This window comes from Nerophis lumbriciformis, linkage group LG10 (genome assembly GCF_033978685.3).
Source record: "Nerophis lumbriciformis linkage group LG10, RoL_Nlum_v2.1, whole genome shotgun sequence".
In the NCBI taxonomy this organism is placed as follows: Eukaryota; Metazoa; Chordata; class Actinopteri; order Syngnathiformes; family Syngnathidae; genus Nerophis; species Nerophis lumbriciformis.
The window spans coordinates 4,385,752-4,407,500 of NC_084557.2; the positions used below are offsets into that span (position 1 = coordinate 4,385,752).

A 21,749-nucleotide genomic window follows, 5' to 3' on the forward strand; every position below is an offset into this window, starting at 1 on the left:
GCAAGTCTTCCCACGACGCCGCCATCCTTGTCTCCAGCGGGTCTTCCCACAATGCTGTCACCCTCGTCTCCAGCAGGTCTTCCTACGACGCTTCCATTCTTATCTCCACCGGGCCTTCCCATAACGCCGCCATCCTCGTCTCCAGCAGGTCTTCTCAAGACGCCGTCATCCTAGTTTCCAGCAAGTCTTCCCATGACGCCGCTATCCTTGTCTCCAGCGGGTCTTCCCACAACGCCGTTATCCTCATCTCCAGCAAGTCTTCCCACGACGCCGCCATACTTGTCTCCAGCGGGTCTTCCCACAATGCTGTCATCCTCGTCTCCAGCAGGTCTTCCTATGACGCTTCCATCCTAGTTTCCAGCAAGTCTTCCCACGACGCCGCCATCCTTGTCTCCAGCGGGTCTTCCCACAACGCCGTTATCCTAGTTTCCAGCAAGTCTTCCCACAACGCCGGCATCCTTGTCTCCAGCGGGTCTTCCCATAACGCCGTTATCCTCGTCTCCAGCAAGTCTTCCCACGACGCCGCCATCCTTGTCTCCAGCGGGTCTTCCCACAATGCTGTCATCCTCGTCTCCAGCAGGTCTTCCTACGACACTTCCATTCTTATCTCCAGCGGGCCTTCCCATAACGTTGGCATCCTCGTCTCCAGCAGGTCTTCTCAAGACGCCGCCATCCTAGTTTCCAGCAAGTCTTCCCACGACGCCGCTATCCTTGTCTCCAGCGGGTCTTCCCACAACGCCGTTATCCTCGTCTCCAGCAAGTCTTCCCACGACGCCGCCATCCTTGTCTCCAGCAGGTCTTTCCACAAAGCTGTCATCCTCGTCTCCAGCAAGCCTTCCCATAACGCCGCCATCCTCGTCTCCAGCAGGTCTTCTCAAGACGCCGCCATCCTCGTCTCCAGCAGGTCTTCTCAAGACGCCGCCATCCTCGTCTCCAGCAGGTCTTCTCAAGACGCCACCATCCTAGTTTCCAGCAAGTCTTCCCACGACGCCGCTATCCTTGTCTCCAGCGGGTCTTCCCACAACGCCGTCATCCTCGTCTCCAGCAAGTCTTCCCACGAGGCCGCCATACTTGTCTCCAGCGGGTCTTCCCACAATGCCGTCATCCTCGTCTCCAGCAGGTCTTCCTACGACGCTTCCATTCTTATCTCCAGCGGGCCTTCTCAAGACGCCGCCATCCTCGTCTCCAGCAGGTCTTCTCAAGACGCCACCATCCTAGTTTCCAGCAAGTCTTCCCACGGCACCGCCACCCTTGTCTCCAGCGGGTCTTCCCACAACACCGTTATCCTCGTCTCCAGCAAGTCTTCCCACGACGCCGCCATCCTTGTCTCCAGCGGGTCTTCCCACAATGCTGTTATCCTCGTCTCCAGCAGGTCTTCCTACGACGCTTCCATTCTTATCTCCAGCGGGCCTTCCCATAACGCCACCATCCTCGTCTCCAGCAGGTCTTCTCAAGACGCCGCCATCCTAGTTTCCAGCAAGTCTTCCCACAACACCGTTATCCTCATCTCCAGCAAGTCTTCCCACAACGCCGCCATCCCTGTCTCCAGCAGGTCTTCCCACAATGCTGTCATTCTCGTCTCCAGCAGGTCTTCCTACGACGCTTCCATTCTTATCTCCAGCGGGCGTTCCCATAACGCCGCCATCCTCGTCTCCAGCAGGTCTTCTCAAGACGCCGCCATCCTAGTTTCCAGCAAGTCTTCCCACGACGCCGCTATCCTTGTCTCCAGCGGGTCTTCCCACAACGCCGTTATCCTTGTCTCCAGCAGGTCTTCCCACAATGCTGTCATCCTCGTCTCCAGCAGGTCTTCCTACGACGCTTCCATTCTTATCTCCAGCGGGCCTTCCCATAACGCCGCCATCCTTGTCTCCAGCAGGTCTTCTCAAGACGCCGCCATCCTAGTTTCCCGCAAGTCTTCCCACGACACCGCCATTCTTGTCTCCAGCGGGTCTTCCCACAAAGCCAATATCCTTGTTTCCAGCAAGTCTTCCCACGGCACCGCCACCCTTGTCTCCAGCGGGTCTTCCCACAACACCGTTATCCTCGTCTCCAGCAAGTCTTCCCACGACGCCGCCATCCTTGTCTCCAGCGGGTCTTCCCACAATGCTGTTATCCTCGTCTCCAGCAGGTCTTCCTACGACGCTTCCATTCTTATCTCCAGCGGGCCTTCCCATAACGCCGCCATCCTCGTCTCCAGCAGGTCTTCTCAAGACGACGCCATCCTAGTTTCCAGCAAGTCTTCCCACGACACCGCCATCCTTATCTCCAGTGGGTCTTCCCACAACGCCGTTATCCTCGTCTCCAGCAAGTCTTCCCACAATGCCGTCATCCTCGTCTCCAGCAGGTCTTCCTACGACGCTTCCATTCTTATCTCCAGCGGGCCTTCCCATAACGGCGCCATCCTCGTCTCCAGCAGGTCTTCTCACGACGCCCCATCCTAGTCTCCAGCAAGTCTTCCCACGACACCGCCCTTTTAATCTCCAGCAAATCTTCCCACGACGCCGCCATTCTAATCTCTAGTCGGTCTTCCCACAATGCCGCCATGCTCGTCTGCAGCAGGTCTTCCCACGACGCCATCCTCGTCTGCAGCAGGTCTTCCCACAACGCCGCCACCCTCGTCTCCAGCAAGTCTTCCTACGACGCCGTCATCCTCGTCTCCAACAAGTCTTCCCCCGACGCATTCCTTGTCTCCAGCAGGTCTTCCCACAACGCCGCCCATCTAATCTCCAGCAAGTCTTCCCACGGCACCGCCATCCTTGTCTCCAGCAGTTCTTCCCACAATGCTGTCATTCTCGTCTCCAGCAGGTCTTCCTACGACGCTTCCATTCTTATCTCCAGCGGGCCTTCCCATAACGCCACCATCCTCGTCTCCAGCAGGTCTTCTCAAGACGCCGCCATCCTAGTTTACAGCAAGTCTTCCCACAACACCGTTATCCTCGTCTCCAGCAAGTCTTCCCACAACGCCGCCATCCTTGTCTCCAGCAGGTCTTCCCACAATGCTGTCATTCTCGTCTCCAGCAGGTCTTCCTACGACGCTTCCATTCTTATCTCCAGCGGGCCTTCCCATAACGCCACCATCCTCGTCTCCAGCAGGTCTTCTCAAGACGCCGCCATCCTAGTTTCCAGCAAGTCTTCCCACAACACCGTTATCCTCATCTCCAGCAAGTCTTCCCACAACGCCGCCATCCCTGTCTCCAGCAGGTCTTCCCACAATGCTGTCATTCTCGTCTCCAGCAGGTCTTCCTACGACGCTTCCATTCTTATCTCCAGCGGGCCTTCCCATAACGCCGCCATCCTCGTCTCCAGCAGGTCTTCTCAAGACGCCGCCATCCTAGTTTCCAGCAAGTCTTCCCACGACACCGTTATCCTCGTCTCCAGCAAGTCTTCCCACAACGCCGCCATCCCTGTCTCCAGCAGGTCTTCCCACAATGCTGTCATTCTCGTCTCCAGCAGGTCTTCCTACGACGCTTCCATTCTTATCTCCAGCGGGCCTTCCCATAACGCCGCCATCCTCGTCTCCAGCAAGTCCTCCTCCGACGCAATCCTCACCTCCAGCAGGTCTTCCCACAACGCCGTTATCCTAGTTTCCAGCAAGTCTTCCCACGACGCCGGCATCCTTGTCTCCAGCGGGTCTTCCCACAACGCCGTCATCCTCGTCTCCAGCAAGTCTTCCCACGACGCCGCCATACTTGTCTCCAGCGGGTCCTTCCACAATGCCGTCATCCTCGTCTCCAGCAGGTCTTCCTACGACGCTTCCATTCTTATCTCCAGCGGGCCTTCCCATAACGCCGCCATCCTCGTCTCCAGCAGGTCTTCTCACGACGCCGCCATCCTAGTCTCCAGCAAGTCTTCCCACGACACCGCCCTTCTAATCGCCAGCAAATCTTCCCACGACGCAGCCATTCTAATCTCTAGTCGGTCTTCCCACAATGCCGCCACGCTCGTCTGCAGCAGGTCTTCCCACGACGCCATCCTCGTCTGCAGCAGGTCTTCCCACAACGCCGCCACCCCCGTCTCCAGCAAGTCTTCCCCCGACGCCATCCTCACCTCCAGCAGGTCTTCCCACAACGCCGCCCATCTAATCTCCAGCAAATCTTCCCACGACGCTGCCATCCTGATCTCCAGTGGGTCTTCCCACAACGGCACCATCCTCGTCTGCAGCAGGTCTTCCCACAACGCCGCCACCCTTGTCTCCAGCAGGTCTTCCCACGACACCATCCTCGTCTACAGCAGGTCTTCCCACAAAGCCGCCACCCTCCTCTCCAGCAAGTCTTCCTATGACGCCGTTATCTACAGAAAGTCTTCCCCCGACGCAATCCTCTTATCCAGTGGGCCCTTCCACGACACTGCCAGCTTGGCCTCCAGCTCTGCAGTCAGCTCCAACCTCTCCTCTTGCGCTGCAGCCAGCTAGACCGCCAGCCCAGCACATGTACCGGCTTTAATGGCTTTTTTATGGATGCCCTCCGCGCTTAGGACCCGCTCTTTCGTTGACGCCTGCCTCGCCAGCTGCAGCGCCGTTCAACTCGCTGACACCACTTGGCTCGTCCCCGGGGACACATGGCCTGGCGACCCACCCCCAAGTCCTCCCGTGACTTCGGAATTGATTTTTTTCCCCCTTGGGACATCTGATATCCGTCCCTTAAAAGTGATGTGGGCCTAAATAAAAACAAGTTCAACACCCTAGCATAAGTTAATAGGACTGGATTATAAATCAAAGGTATCATATTTCCATTTAGTTACACATCAGGTTGCAGATTCAAACACTTGGTGGGTAAACAAGTGTATTTGTAGCAGACTCCCTCTAATTAATGTTGTCATTTTCCATGCCAACAAAGCAAGAATCCCTGATAAAAAGCACTCAAAAGTCAGGTCTGCCTTTCAAAATGCGGGCGCTCGATGCTAATTCACATCGGATATGTCATACACACGCTACTGGTTAGCATTAGCGATTTGACATGGCGATTCCAACGTGTTCATGAAAACTACAACTTAGATGCACGTTACAATCTAACACCTGTAGTGTAACAAGTACAATACTTACAGGAGAAACACTTTTTACAACTCAACAAAAGGCAAGACTGGGACATTCAACTTAATGGCAAATATACATCCACAGTGTATAATAACATGGTGTTTTTATGAAATACATTGTTTTATTGCTCCCAAAGGAAACACACATATTTATTAAAATCTACATCTCCAGTGTATAAAAACATGGTGTTTTATTTTTTTTTTTTTTTAATCAAATAATGTCTTTATTGCTCCTAAGGAAAACAAACACATTTATTGAAATCTATATCAACAGTGTATAAAAACGTGGTGTTTTTTTTATTTTTTATTTTTTTTATTTATTTATTGCTCCTGAAGAAAACAAACATTTAATAAAATCCATATCTACAGTCTATAAAAACGTGGTGTTTTTATGAAATACTGTCTTTATTGCTCCTAAAGAAAACAAACCATTTTGAATCTACATCCACAGTTTATAATAACATGGTGTTTTTATGAAATACATTGTTTTATTGCTCCCGAAGAAAACACACGTATTTATTAAAATCTACATCTCCAGTGTATAAAAACATGGTGTTTAAAAAAAAAAATGAAATACTGTTTTATTGCTCCTGAAGAAAACAAACACATTTATTGAAATCTATATATCCAGTGTATAAAAACGTGGTGTTTAAAAAAAGAAAAAAGAAATACTGTTTAATTGCTCCTGAAGAAAACATACATTTAATAAAATCTATATCTACAGTCTATAAAAGCATGGTGTTTTTATGAAATACTGTCTTTATTGCTCCCAAAGAAAACAAACCGTTTTGAATCTGCATCTACAGTGTATAATAACATGGTGTTTTTATGAGATACTGTTTATATGAAATATTTTTATATTGCTCCTTAAGAAAACATGCATATTTAGTAAAATCTAAATCTACAATGTATAATAACATGGTGTTTAAAAAAAATGAAATACTGTTTAAATTGCTGCTAGAGAAAACTATATATTTGTAAATCTACATCTACAGTGTATAATAACATGGTGTTAAAAAAAAGTGTTACATTGCCCCTTAAGAAAACACACATATTCAATAAAATCTACATCTACAGTGTATAATAACGCGGTGTTTTTATGAGCTACTGTTTTTATGGAATATTTTTATATTGCTCCTTAAGAAAACACGCATATTTAATAAAATATACATCTACAATGTATAATAACATGGTGCTTTTTCAAAAATGAAATGCTGTTTAAATTGCTGCTAGAGAAAACTATATACTTTTAAATCTACATCTACAGTGTATAATAACATGGTGTTTGAAAAAAAGTGTTACATTGCTCCTTAAGAAAACACACATATTCAATAAAATCTGCATCTACAGTGTATAATAACATGGTGTTTTTATGAGCTACTGTTTTTATGAAATATTTTTATATTGCTCCTTAAGAAAACATGCATATTTAATAAAATCTACATCTACAATGTATAATAACATGGTGCTTTTTAAAAAATGAAATACTGTTTAAATTGCTGCAAGAGAAAACTATATACTTTTAAATCTACATCTACAGTGTATAATAACATGGTGTTTAAAAAAAAAAGTGTTACATTGCTCCTTCAGAAAACACACATATTCAATAAAATCTACATCTGCAGTGTATAATAACATGGTGTTAAAAAAAAGTGTTACATTGCCCCTTAAGAAAACACACATATTCAATAAAATCTACATCTACAGTGTATAATAACATGGTGTTTTTATGAGCTACTGTTTTTATGGAATATTTTTATATTGCTCCTTAAGAAAACACGCATATTTAATAAAATCTACATCTACAATGTATAATAACATGGTGCTTTTTAAGAAATGAAATACTGTTTAAATTGCTGCTAGAGAAAACTATATAATTTTAAATCTACATCTACAGTGTATAATAACATGGTGTTTTAAAAAAAAAGTGTTACATTGCTCCTTCAGAAAACACACATATTCAATCAAATCTGCATCTACAGTGTATAATAACATGGTGTTTTTATGAGCTACTGTTTTTATGAAATATTTTTATATTTCTCCTTAAGAAAACACGCATATTTAATAAAATCTACATCTACAATGTATAATAACATGGTGCTTTTTTAAAAATGAAATACTGTTTAAATTGCTGCTAGAGAAAACTATATACTTTTAAATCTACAACTACAGTGCATAATAACATGGTGTTGAAAAAAAAAGTGTTACATTGCTCCTTAAGAAAACACATATTCAATAAAATCTGCATCTACAGTGTATAATAACATGGTGTTTTTATGAGCTACTGTTTTTATGAAATATTTTTATATTGCTCCTTAAGAAAACACGCATATTTAATAAAATCTACATCTACAATGTATAATAACATGGTGCTTTTTAAAAAATGAAATACTGTTTAAATTGCTGCTAGAGAAAACTATATACTTTTAAATCTACAACTACAGTGCATAATAACATGGTGTTTAAAAAAAAAGTGTTACATTGCTCCTTAAGAAAACACACATATTTAATAAAATCTACATCTACAGTGTATAATAACATGGTGTTTTTATGAGCTACTGTTTTTATGAAATATTTTCATATTGTTTCTTAAGAAAACACGCATATTTAATAAAATCTACATCTACAATGTATAATAACATGGTGCTTTTTTAAAAATGAAATACTGTTTAAATTGCTGCTAGAGAAAACTATATACTTTTAAATCTACATCTACAATGTATAATAACATGGTGTTTAAAAAAAAAAGTGTTACATTGCTCCTTAAGAAAACACACATATTCAATAAAATCTGCATCTACAGTGTATAATAACATGGTGTTTTTATGAGCTACTGTTTTTATGAAATATTTTTATATTGCTCCTTAAGAAAACACGCACATTTAATAAAATGTACATCTACAATGTATAATAACATGGTGCCTTTTTAAAAATGAAATACTGTTTAAATTGCTGCTAGAGAAAACTATATACTTTTAAATATACATCTACAGTGTATAATAACATGGTGTTTAAAAAAAAGTGTTACATTGCTCCTTAAGAAAACACACATATTCAATAAAATCTACATCTACAGTGTATAATAACATGGTGTTTGAAAAAAAAAGTGTTACATTGCTCCTTCAGAAAACACACATATTCAATAAAATCTACATCTACAGTGTATAATAACATGGTGTTTTTATGAGCTACTGTTTTTATGAAATATTTTTATATTGCTCCTTAAGAAAACACGCATATTTAATAAAATCTACATCTACAATGTATAATAACATGGTGCTTTTTAAAAAATGAAATACTGTTTAAATTGCTGCTAGAGAAAACTATATACTTTTAAATCTACATCTACAGTGTATAATAACATGGTGTTAAAAAAAAGTGTTACATTGCCCCTTAAGAAAACACACATATTCAATAAAATCTGCATCTACAGTGTATAATAACATGGTGTTTTTATGAGCTACTGTTTTTATGAAATATTTTCATATTGCTCCTTAAGAAAACACGCATATTTAATAAAATCTACATCTACAATGTATAATAACATGGTGCTTTTTAAAAAATGAAATACTGTTTAAATTGCTGCTAGAAAAAACTATATACTTTTAAATCTACATCTACAGTGTATAATAACATGGTGTTAAAAAAACGTGTTAAATTGCCCCTTAAGAAAACACACATATTCAATAAAATCTACATCTACAGTGTATAATAACGCGGTGTTTTTATGAGCTACTGTTTTTATGGAATATTTTTATATTGCTCCTTAAGAAAACACGCATATTTAATAAAATCTACATCTACAATGTATAATAACATAGTGCTTTTTAAAAAATGAAATACTGTTTAAATTGCTGCTAGAGAAAACTATATACTTTTAAATCTACATCTACAGTGTATAATAACATGGTGTTTAAAAAAAAAAAGTGTTACATTGCTCCTTAAGAAAACACACATATTCAATACAATCTGCATCTACAGTGTATAATAACATGGTGTTTTTATGAGCTACTGTTTTTATGAAATATTTTTATATTGCTCCTTAAGAAAACACGCATATTTAATAAAATCTACATCTACAATGTATAATAACATGGTGCTTTTTTAAAAATGAAATACTGTTTAAATTGCTGCTAGTGAAAACTATATACTTTTAAATCTACATCTACAGTGTATAATAACATGGTGTTTAAAAAAAAAGTGTTACATTGCTCCTTAAGAAAACACACATATTCAATAAAATCTGCATCTACAGTGTATAATAACATGGTGTTTTTATGAGCTACTGTTTTTATGAAATATTTTTATATTGCTCCTTAAGAAAAGACGCATATTTAATAAAATCTACATCTACAATGTATAATAACATGGTGCTTTTTAAAAAATGAAATACTGTTTAAATTGCTGCTAGAGAAAACTATATACTTTTAAATCTACATCTACAGTGTATAATAACATGGTGTTTAAAAAAAAGTGTTACATTGTTCCTTCAGAAAACACACATATTCAATAAAATCTACATCAACAGTGTATAATAACACGGTGTTTTTATGAGCTACTGTTTGTATGAAATATTTTTATATTGCTCCTTAAGAAAACACACATATTTAATAAAAATCTACATCTACAATGTATAATAACATGGTGCTTTTTTAAAAATGAAATACTGTTTAAATTGCTGCTAGAGAAAACTATTTACTTTTAAATCTACATCTACAGTGTATAATAACATGGTGTTTTAAAAAAAAGTGTTATATTGCTCCTTCAGAAAACACACATATTCAATAAAATCTGCATCTACAGTGTATAATAACATGGTGTTTTTATGAGCTACTGTTTTTATGAAATATTTTTATATTGCTCCTTAAGAAAACACGCATATTTAATAAAATCTACATCTACAATGTATAATAACATGGTGCTTTTTAAAAAATGAAATACTGTTTAAATTGCTGCTAGAGAAAACTATATACTTTTAAATCTACATCTACAGTGTATAATAACATGGTGTTTGAAAAAAAGTGTTACATTGCTCCTTAAGAAAACACACATATTCAATCAAATCTGCATCTACAGTGTATAATAACATGGTGTTTTTATGAGCTACTGTTTTTATTAAATATTTTCATATTGTTTCTTAAGAAAACACGCATAATTAATAAAATATACATCTACAATGTATAATAACATGGTGTTTAAAAAAAAAGTGTTACATTGCTCCTTAAGAAAACACACATATTTAATAAAATCTACATCTACAGTGTATAATAACATGGTGTTTTTATGAGATACTGTTTATATGAAATATTTTTATATTGCTCCTTAAGAAAACACGCATATTTAATAAAATCTACATCTACAATGTATAATAACATGGTGCTTTTAAAAAAATGAAATACTGTTTAAATTGCTGCTAGAGAAAACTATATACTTTTAAATCTACATCTACAGTGTATAATAACATGGTGTTTAAAAAAAAAAAGTGTTACATTGCTCCTTCAGAAAACACACATATTCAATAAAATCTACATCCACAGTGTATAATAACACGGTGTTTTTATGAGCTACTGTTTGTATGAAATATTTTTATATTGCTCCTTAAGAAAACACGCATATTTAATAAAATCTACATCTACAATGTATAATAACATGGTGTTTTTATGAGCTACTGTTTTTATGAAATGTTTTTATATTGCTCCTTAAGAAAACACGCATATTTAATAAAATCTACATCTACAATGTATAATAACATGGTGCTATTTAAAAAATGAAATACTGTTTAAATTGCTGCTAGAGAAAACTATATACTTTTAAATCTACATCTAAAGTGTATAATAACATGGTGTTTAAAAAAAAAGTGTTACATTGCTCCTTCAGAAAACACACATATTCAATCAAATCTACATCTACAGTGTATAATGACATGGTGTTTAAAAAAAAAAAAGTGTTACATTGCTCCTTAAGAAAACACACATATTCAATAACATTAACATCTACAGTGCATAATAAAAGTTTATTTTTATTTCTATGAAATACTTTTTTATTGCTCCTGAAGAAAACAAACATATTTTAAACATGTACATCTACAGTGTATAACAATATGGTGTTTTTTTAAAAATACTGTTTTTATTGCTGGTGAAAAAGTGACACGGACGTGTTGATTGTTTCAAATGTGACGATGTTTAATCCCTAAGACAATAATTCAGTCAGTGAGACAAACCTTGGTCCTCAGGACACATGCAGTAACCTTTGACCTTTCAACCCATCTCAGGACACATCCAGTGACCTCTGACCTTTCAACCTGCCACTTTATTGCAGACTGCCGATCCTCCAGGGCGGGACGTTCAGCTTCATCACCCCCACCATCGCCATTCTGTCCCTGCCCAGGTGGCAGTGTCCGGGCCCCCGGGGGCCTACCGCCTCGTCCACGCCCCTGCAGAACAGCACCAGCCCGCTGGGGAGCGACGGCGGCGACGAGGTGTGGATGTCGCGAATGCGCGAGGTAAAGTTTGTGTCCTGTCCGCCTTCACGCTTCCTTATTGCAGCTTTGAAGTCGGCCGCGGTTTGACCCCGGAACAGACGACTTCTATTGACGTAGACCAGGGGTCGGCAACCCGCGGCTCCGGAGCCGCATGCGGCTCTTTGATCACTCTGATGCGGCTCAGCAGCTTACTTGCTGAATCCCCCGATTTTCCCGTGAGACTTCTGGATTTCAGTTTCTCTCGCAGAAAACTCCCCCGGGATTAATATTCACCGATTTTCACCCTTACAGCTATAATAAGGGCGTACCATGATGGTACTACATTTAGCGCCTTCTACAATCTATATTAACAGCGTGCTAGCCCAACACTTGTTATACAATATACATCTTCTGCTTCCACACGTACGTGACAGAAAGGCATACTTGGTCAACAGCCACACAGGTTACACTGACGGTGACCATATAAAACAACTTTAACACTCTTACTAATAATGCGCCACACTTTGAACCAAAACCAAACAAGAACGACAAACACATTTCGGGAGAAAATCTGCACCTTAACACAACATAAACACAACAGAACAAACACCCAGAATCCCATGCAGCCCTGACTCTTCCGGGCTATATTATACACCCCTGCTACCACCAACCTCCGCCCCCACCCCAACCCTGCTCCCTCACACATCAACCCCCCCCCCCCCCCCCCTCTCTCTCTCTTTGTGCGTCGGTTGAGGTGGGCGGGGTTTGGTAGCGGGGGTGTATAATGTATCCCGGAAGAGTTAGGGCTGCATGGGATTCTGGGTATTTGTCCTGTTGTGTTTATGTTGTGCTAAGGTGCAGATGTTCTCCCGAAATGTGTTTGTCATTCTTGTTTGGTGTGGGTTCACAGTGTGGCGCATTATTAGTAAGAGTGTTAAAAAATGTTTTATACCGCCACCGTCAGTGTAACCTGTGTGGTTGTTGACCAAGTATGCGTTGCTGTTACCTACGTGAGCAAGCAAAAGCCACTTACAACGTGAAGCTGATCATGCACGCTGTTTATGGTGGGTGCCATATGCTGTACCAACACGGCCGCACCAGCTATCAAATCCCATATAAAGGTGTGGGCAGCGTGTCTGAGACCCCTGGTTTATACATAGCACAAAGCAAAAAAAAAATCTTTGTATATAGTGTTATTTCATTTAAAATTCCATAATTTTTTTGCGGCTCCCATAGTTTTCTATAATTTGTGAAACTGGTCAAAATGGCTCTTTGACTGGTAAAGGTTGCCGACCCCTGGACTAGACAAATCCTGGAATGGAGCAAGTTCTTCTCTTCCAACAGTCGCTATATAAACTGCAACCAGACAACATTTGCATCATAAATGTTAACGACCGATATCAAATCCATTTTATTTTTCACTTTTTATTCCCCAGGGAACACAAAGTGCTTCATTCCATGTTGAATATTGTTTGACAACTGCTTCATGTGGGGACCGCCACAATAATATGTCATAAATCTAATGTCATAAAACATTAAATCTGCAGGTTATGGTGTAATAAAAAATATTTTCCGATAAAACAAACTTGAATGAAGAAGTATTGAATATATCTGCAAATAATCCAAATAAATATAATCATAATATAATTAAACAATCCAAATAAAGTTGCAGCACAGAATTATAATAATCCTATCAAAGTCGCACCAGAGCCTCCGAGTCCGTGTTTTCAGAGGGTCACTGAACACACCACAGTGCTAGCTAAGTCAATCAAGGCTAATTTGGCACTTCCCAAACTGGCTGTCCTTAGTAGACTTGTATACAGATCACAAGCGGACTATACAGATCACAAGTGGACTATTCAGATCCAGAGGTGGGTAGTAACCAGAGGTGGGTAGAGTAGCCAGAAATTGTACTCAAGTAAGAGTACTGTTACTTTAGAGATTTATTACTCAAGTAAAAGTAAGCAGTAGTCACCCAAATATTTACTTGAGTAAAAGTAAAAAGTATGTTGTGAAAAAACTACTCAAGTACTGAGTAACTGATGAGTAACATACACACACATATCATATCATATCATATATATATATATATATATATATATATATATATATATATATATATATATATATATATATATATATATATATATATATATATATATATATATATATATATATACACACACATATATACAGTATATAATTTATATTTATTTATTTTGCCGTTTTTGTTTACATGTTAAAGGTGTTTTAATGAATATACATGCATGTTTAACACATATAGATTCCTTTCTTTCATGAAGACAAGAATATAAGTTGGTGTATTACCTGATTCTGATGACTTGCATTGATTGTAATCAGACAGTAGTGCTGATAGCGTCCACGTTTTCAAATGGAGGAGAAAAAAAGTTCCTCCTTTCTGTCTAATACCACATGAAAGTGGTTGGTTTTTGGCTTCTTATTCGTCCAGCTTCCATATTCGTTTTTATACACTTTACAAGAAATACATTGGCGGCAAACTCCGTAGCTTGCTAGCTTGTTTGCGCTGGCTTTCGGAGACTCTTGTTTTGAAAGTGCAGGCGCGATGAAGCGGCACTTTTATTGTGAAGACAGGAACTGTGCAGTCAGTCTTAAGGCTTTTGACGGGATGTACGGTTGAAATAAAAAAAGGGTCTTTTTTCCTTCACACTTTTGATTGATTGATTGAAACTTGTATTAATAGATTGCACAGTACAGTATATATTCCGTACAATTGACCACTAAATGGTAACACCCCAATAAGTTTTTCAACTTGTTTAAGTCAGGTCATGTGACCGCCTGGCTCTGTTTGATTGGTCCAACATCACCAGTGACTGCATCTGATTGGTGGAACGAAGTGAACGTCACCAGTGACTGTATTTGTTGAAACACAGGCACTATGACAGACCAAAACAAACAAAGCGTGCATTAACAGATCGATAAAAATTAGTAGCGAGCTGAATGTAGATAAAAGTAGCGGAGTAAAAGTAGCGTTTCTTCTCTATAAATATACTCAAGTAAAAGTAAAAGTATGTTGCATTAAAACTACTCTTAGAAGTACAATTCATCCCAAAAGTTACTCAAGTAGATGTAACGGAGTAAATGTAGCGCATTACTACCCACCTCTGGTAGTAACATGCTACATTTACTCCGTTACATCTACTTGAGTAACTTTTGGGATAAATTGTACTTCTAAGAGTAGTTTTAATGCAACATACTTTTACTTTTACTTGAGTATATTTATAGAAAAGAAACGCTACCTTTACTCCGCTCCATTTATCTACATTCAGCTCGCTACTCGCTAATGATTTGTATCGATCTGTTAATGCACGCTTTGTTTGTTTTGGTTTGTCAGACAGACCTTCAAAGTAGGATCTATCGCATGCCTGCGTTTCACCAATCAAATGCAGTCACTGGTGACGTTTGACTCCGTTTCACCAATCAAACAGAGCCAGGCGGTCACATGATCCATCCATCCATCCATCCATTTTCTTCCGCTTATCCGAGGTCGGGTCGCGGGGGCAGCAACCTAAGCAGGGAAGCCCAGACTTCCCTCTCCCCAGCCACTTCGTCCAGCTCTTCCTGTGGGACCCCGAGGCGTTCCCAGGCCAGCCGGGACACATAGTCTTCCCAACGTGTCCTGGGTCTTCCCCGCGGCCTCCTACCGGTCGGACGTGCCCTAAACACCTCCCTAGGGAGGCGTTCGGGTGGCATCCTGACCAGATGCCCGAACCACCTCATCTGGCTCCTCTCGATGTGGAGGAGCAGCGGCTTTACTTTGAGGTCCCCCCGGATGGCAGAGCTTCTCACCCTATCTCTAAGGGAGAGCCCCACCACCCGGCGGAGGAAACTCATTTGGGCCGCTTGTACCCGTGATCTTGTCCTTTCGGTCATAACCCAAAGCTCATGACCATAGGTGAGGATGGGAACGTAGATCGACCGGTAAATTGAGAGCTTTGCCTTCCGGCTCAGCTCCTTCTTCAGCACAACGGATCGATACAGCGTCCGCATTACTGAAGACGCCGCACCGATCCGCCTGTCGATCTCACGATCCACTCTTCCCTCACTCGTGAACAAGACTCCGAGGTACTTGAACTCCTCCACTTGGGGCAAGATCTCCTCCCCAACCCGGAGATGGCACTCCACCCTTTTCCGGGCGAGAACCATGATTAACAAGCTTAAGCTTACATGAACTCAACATCAAATTTGAGGAAGCACATCGCGGTAAATAACCTTAGTAGATATTTTGGCTGTCACCGTAAGCTGATGTTTGCTTCCCTGCTATGAATCACTGTCAAATGTACATCGTGTGGGGACATTTATTAACACACTGCAGCCACATAGACACACACACACACACACACACACACACACACACACACGCACTGTCGCACACACACACACTCACACACGCATGCATAGAAACACCAATCAGTGTGTTCCCAGGTGCAGCCCACACTTATCAGTTTATGGTTTGCGTAAAGGCTAACTTGTTATTTTCCTTTGTAATCTCTGCCTACTGAGCCTATGGTGCTGTTAAGTTATTGTGGCTCAATTTGCCTTAATTTTGTTATGTTAATGTTTTATTATTTAATAAATATTATTTTTTTAGTTGCTTAAGAGATATTCCTGGCTCTGAATTTGCTCATTGCTATTTTTATGTTTTTGTGCATTATTTGTGTCATGTCTGTGTAATCATGTTTTGTCTTAGTCATGTTTTGTTTAGTTTCTGGCTTTTCACTCCCTTGTCTTGTTTCCATGATTACCCATTAGTTTCACCTGCTCCACGTTTGGACTCATTGTGCACTCTTGTTTATCACCATAGCAACCCATTAGTTTTCACCTGTCAGGTCACGCACCTGTTTCACGTTTTGAGTCACGCACCTGTTTTCGTTAATCATGTATGTAGTATTTAAGTTCAGTGTTTTCAGTTTGTCTTTCTGGTGACATCTCCATATTTATGCTTCTGCACACTCTCCACACCCTTATGATTCTTGCTGCTCTTTTTTCATGCCGGTTCCATGCCAAGTAAGTTTTTGTTTATTAAGCCACAGTTAGTGTTTTTTGTTGTTCATAGTTTTTGCCTTTGTGCAAGTGTTTGGTTTCATAGTTTGTTCTCCGCCATTGTGCGCGCTTTTTGTTTACTTCTTTTTTTGTAGTTCTAGTGTTTCAATAAAAAATTTACTTACATTCCCGTCTCGCCCAAGCCAACTTTCCGTTGCATCCCAGAAAAACTAAACCCCAGGACCAAGTCTTGACAATTTGTTGCCGTCATCATTAAACGAACAGGTTACTCATCGGTTACTCAGTACTTGAGTAGTTTTTTCACAACATACTTTTTATTTTTACTCAAGTAAATATTTGGGTGACTACTCCTTACTTTTACATGAGTAATTAATCTCTAAAGTAACAGTACTCTTACTTGAGTACAATTTCTGGCTACTCTACCCACCTCTGCTCTGATCACAAGTGGACTATACAGACCACAAGCGGACTAAACAGATCACAAGTGGACGGTTCAGGCCGTCTAAGGAAACCTTTGACTTCAACACTTTGGTTCGCTCGGCCTTAGTTAGGACTGATCTAGTTTGAAGTGGATCAGTACCCACATTTGTAGTACCAGGGCCACTCCAACAAGGGAGCACACTTAAGGAGTGAGGAAACAGAAGAAGTGCACTTAAGGAGTGAGAGGAAACCGTACTCTACACAACGACGTTGTGGCAAAGTCACAGGGGCCGCGGAGCGTGTGTGGAGCCAAAGCCGAGGAGATGGGAAGAGTGAAACGTGAGGAGATCGCTGCGTAAAGGGACTGGAGGGCTGAGGTAGTCAGGAGGAGATGAGCATCAGGCGACAGATCATGGCTCTGATGTTTCATGTATCAAAACTAAAATGTAGCCAATATTAAAAGAAATTGCTTGATTTCTGAAAGTATCAACAAGTATCGCACTACATTTTGGTCAATCTTGGTATTGGACCATCCCTACAGGAGGGCACACGCCCAGACAAGTCTCTGACTATTGTGGTTTAAAACTGTTCCACCTCAATTTGCAGCAGTGGAACGTTATTTGTCGCTGTGTTGATGCTGGAATGTCCTGTGTTCTTCCCAGATCCAAGGAGCCATCTTGGTGTCTTCCTTGGTTCAGATCCTGCTGGGATTGACGGGCCTGGTGGGTTTGGTTCTGAAGTACATCGGACCGTTGGCCATCGCTCCCACCATCAGCCTCATCGGCCTGTCTCTCTTCATCGAGGCGGGCAAGAAGTCGGGCGCCCACTGGGGCATCGCCGCTCTGTGAGTCTTCATCCACTAGAATAGTCCTTCATCAACTAGAAGAATAGATCTTCATGAACTAGAGTAGTTCTTCCTGAAATTGAATAGTTCTTCGTCAACTAGAAGAATAGTTCTCTAAGAACTAGAATATTTCCTCGTCAGCTGTAACAGTTCCTCATAATACATGAGCATGTTCTTGGTACCATGGTCTGAAATGTGCCGATCAGATGTTCAGTGTTTGAATGATGTCTGGAGTAGGTTGACAAAATTGAGCTCTGGCCTCCTCAGACCAACTGGAATCTTGCAGTTTAGGACAATAAGTTTTGAGTAAGGGGGAGTTGTGTTTCTACGATGGCATTGGAAGTCAAGTTTTAGAGACGGTCAGATGGTATCAAGTAGACACAGAAGTAAGTCAGTAGTAGATCCAGGTAGTAGTCAGATGGTATTAAGTAGACACAGAAGTAGGTCACAAGTAGATCCAGGTAGTAGCCAGATGGTATCAAGTGGACACAGAAGTAGGTCAGTAGTAGATCAAGGTAGAAGTCAGATGGTATCAGGTAGACACAGAAGTATGTCAGTAGTAGATCCAGGTAGTAGTCAAATGGTATCAAGTGGACACAGAAGTAAGTCAGTAGTAGATCCAGGTAGTAGTCAGATGGTATTAAGTAGATACAGAAGTAGGTCACTTGTAGATCCAGGTAGTAGTCAGATGGTATCAAGTGGACACAGAAGTAGGTCAGTAGTAGATCAAGGTAGAAGTCAGATGGTATCAGGTAGACACAGAAGTATGTCAGTAGTAGATCCAGGTAGTAGTCAAATGGTATCAAGAGGACACAGCAGAAGTATGTCAGTAGTAGATCCAGGTAGTAGTCAGATGGTATCAAGAGGACACAGAAGTAGGTCAGTAGTAGATCCAGGTAGTAGTCAGATGGTATCAAGTAGACACAGAAGTAAGTCAGTAGTAGATCCAGGTAGTAGTCAGATGGTATCAAGTAGACACAGATGTAGGTCACTAGTAGATCCATGTAGTAGTCAGATGGTATCAAGTGGACACAGAAGTATGTCAGTAGTAGATCCAGGTAGTAGTCAGATGGTATCAAGTAGACATGGAAGTATGTCAGTAGTAGATGGAGGTAGTAGTCAGATGGTATCAAGGAGATACAGAAGTAGGTCAGTAGTAGATCCAGGTAGTAGTCAGATGGTATCAAGTAGACACAGAAGTAGGTCAGTAGTAGATCCAGGTAGTAGTCAGATGGTATCAAGAGGACACAGAAGTATGTCAGTAGTAGATCCAGGTAGTAGTCAGATGGTATCAAGTAGACACGAAAGTAGTCAGTAGTAGATCCAGGTAGTAGTCAGATGGTATCATGTAGACAAAGAAGTATGTCAGTAGTAGATCCAGGTAGTAGTCAGATGGTATCAAGTAGACACGGAAGTATGTCAGTAGTAGATGGAGGTAGTAGTCAGATGGTATCAAGGAGATACAGAAGTAGGTCAGTAGTAGATCCAGGTAGTAGTCAGATGGTATCAAGTAGACACAGAAGTAGGTCAGTAGTAGATCCAGGTAGTAGTCAGATGGTATCAAGAGGACACAGAAGTATGTCAGTAGTAGATCCAGGTAGTAGTCAGATGGTATCAAGTAGACACGAAAGTAGTCAGTAGTAGATCCAGGTAGTAGTCAGATGGTATCAAGTGGACACAGAAGTAGATCAGTAGTAGATCCAGGTAGTAGTCAGATGGTATCAAGAGGACACAGAAGTATGTCAGTAGTAGATCCAGGTAGTAGTCAGATGGTATCAAGAGGACACAGAAGTATGTCAGTAGTAGATCCAGGTAGTAGTCAGATGGTATCAAGTAGACACGAAAGTAGTCAGTAGTAGATCCAGGTAGTAGTCAGATGGTATCAAGTGGACACAGAAGTAGATCAGTAGTAGATCCAGGTAGTAGTCAGATGGTATCAAGAGGACACAGAAGTATGTCAGTAGTAGATCCAGGTAGTAGTCAGATGGTATCAAGTAGACACGAAAGTAGTCAGTAGTAGATCCAGGTAGTAGTCAGATGGTATCAAGTGGACACAGAAGTAGATCAGTAGTAGATCCAGGTAGTAGTCAGATGGTATCAAGAGGACACAGAAGTAGGTCAGTAGTAGATCCAGGTAGTAGTCCGATGGTATCAAGTGGACACAGAAGTAGGTCAGTAGTAGATCGTAGTAGTAGCCAGATGGTATCAAGTAGACACAGAAGTAGGTCAGTAGTAGATCCAGGTAGTAGTCAGATGGTATCAAGTAGACACAGAAGTAGGTCAATAGTAGATCCAGGTAGTAGTCCAATGGCATCAAGTGGACACAGAAGTAGGTCAGTAGTAGATCCAGGTAGTAGTCCAATGGCATCAAGTGGACACAGAAGTAGGTCAGTAGTAGATCCAGGTAGTAGTCTGACAGTGTGACAGTACGCCATGCTAACTGCTAGGGTGAATGTAAAACAACAAAACAACTTCCTACACTTAGAGAAGCAAGCAGAGAACAATCAAAGAAAAGAACACAATTACTACACAAAGAAACTACACTAATATCACAAGGAATACTTTTTTAAATTTCCATTTTGTGTCTCAACCAAGGCAGACACTTATTTTTCCACTCATTTATTTCTCCTGTTACTTTTTTTGGTCTTGTTTTAACTTTCTCGGAGTCTCTCTTTGCACTGCTCTTCAAAATCTAAACATAAAGCGGATCAACTGCCCTCTCAACAAAATTGACAAGATCTTCTCCACGAGAAGTTCCAGTTCGGAGGAACCGGCTTGTGCTGACGGAACTTTTGCTGCTAGATACAAGATTGACTCTTGGGAAAAGTGAAGGGTTGTGTGTGCCTGTCTGTTTTTTCCATTGAGAACGATGAAAAAATCGACCTATTCGGTATCATGATACCAAGACATCTGCTGATTGGAGTGGGTGTATCGACACTTTGGGCAGACGCTGGCAGCCATTGAAGGTACCCTAAATCTGCCACAAAGGATTGATGGGATGGGCAGAGATTTGGGCACGAAGTCTATCAACTTTAAACTAAATCGCAAACTGGTCAACTTTTCGGAGAAGCTTTCCGTTAGAAGGCATCTGACCAAAACAGCCCATATACACAATTCCACTCCCTCTGCATTGACCTTGGCAAGGTCATGATGGACACACCCCGGTGAGAGCATCCTCGGGGATTATTAAAGTATTTCTGCTTCTGATTCTGATTCTGAAGGACCCCTGAGACGTTGTCGACTTTGTTGGACACCTCCATAGCAACCAAATGTGTTGCGGTGATGTCACTCTGCGGAATGAGGCACTCACAGGCTTATGGACACACTCGCACCCATGGTCTACTATACAGATACACACGCATAAATGCCACCCCCCTCTTATCTGAACTGTCTATAAAATAAAAGCCATCCATCCATCTTCTTCCGCTTATCCGAGGTCTGAGCTCTCCCCAGCCACTTTGTCCAGCTCCTCCCCGGGGGATCCCGAGGTGTTCCCAGGCCAGCCGGGAGACATAGTCTTCCCAACGTGTCCTGGATCTTCCCCATGGCCTTCTACCGGTCGGACGTGTATGTACGGGTGGCATCCTGAGCAGATGCCCGAACCACCTCATCTGGCTCCTCTCCATGTGGAGGAGCAGCGGCTGACAGAGCTTCTCACCCTATCTCTTAGGGAGGGACCCGCCACCCGGCGGAGGAAACTCCTTTCGGCCGCTTGTTCCCCTTGATCTTGTCCTTTCGGTCATAACCCAAAGCTCATGACCATAGGTGAGGATGGGAACGTAGATCGACCGGTAAATTCAGAGCTTTGCCTTACGGCTCATCTCGTTCTATGCCACAACGGATTGATACAGCATCTGCATTACTGAAGACGCCGCACCGATCCACTCTTCCCTCACTCGTGAATAAGACTCAGAGGTACTTGAACTCCTCAACATGGGGCAGGGTCTCCTC

At 41.5% G+C, this 21,749-nt stretch overlaps 1 protein-coding gene across 1 annotated transcript in view; it reads left to right on the forward strand.

Annotated features, from left to right (window-relative positions):
• LOC133612735 (solute carrier family 23 member 1) overlaps nt 1-21,749 on the forward strand; it is a 187,986-nt gene that overhangs the window by 102,125 nt on the left and 64,112 nt on the right. The window contains exons 4-5 of the mRNA XM_061970402.2: nt 11,350-11,533; nt 17,617-17,798. Coding sequence (XP_061826386.2) covers nt 11,350-11,533; nt 17,617-17,798 — 366 coding nt within the window. The remainder of the gene's footprint in view (nt 1-11,349; nt 11,534-17,616; nt 17,799-21,749) is intronic.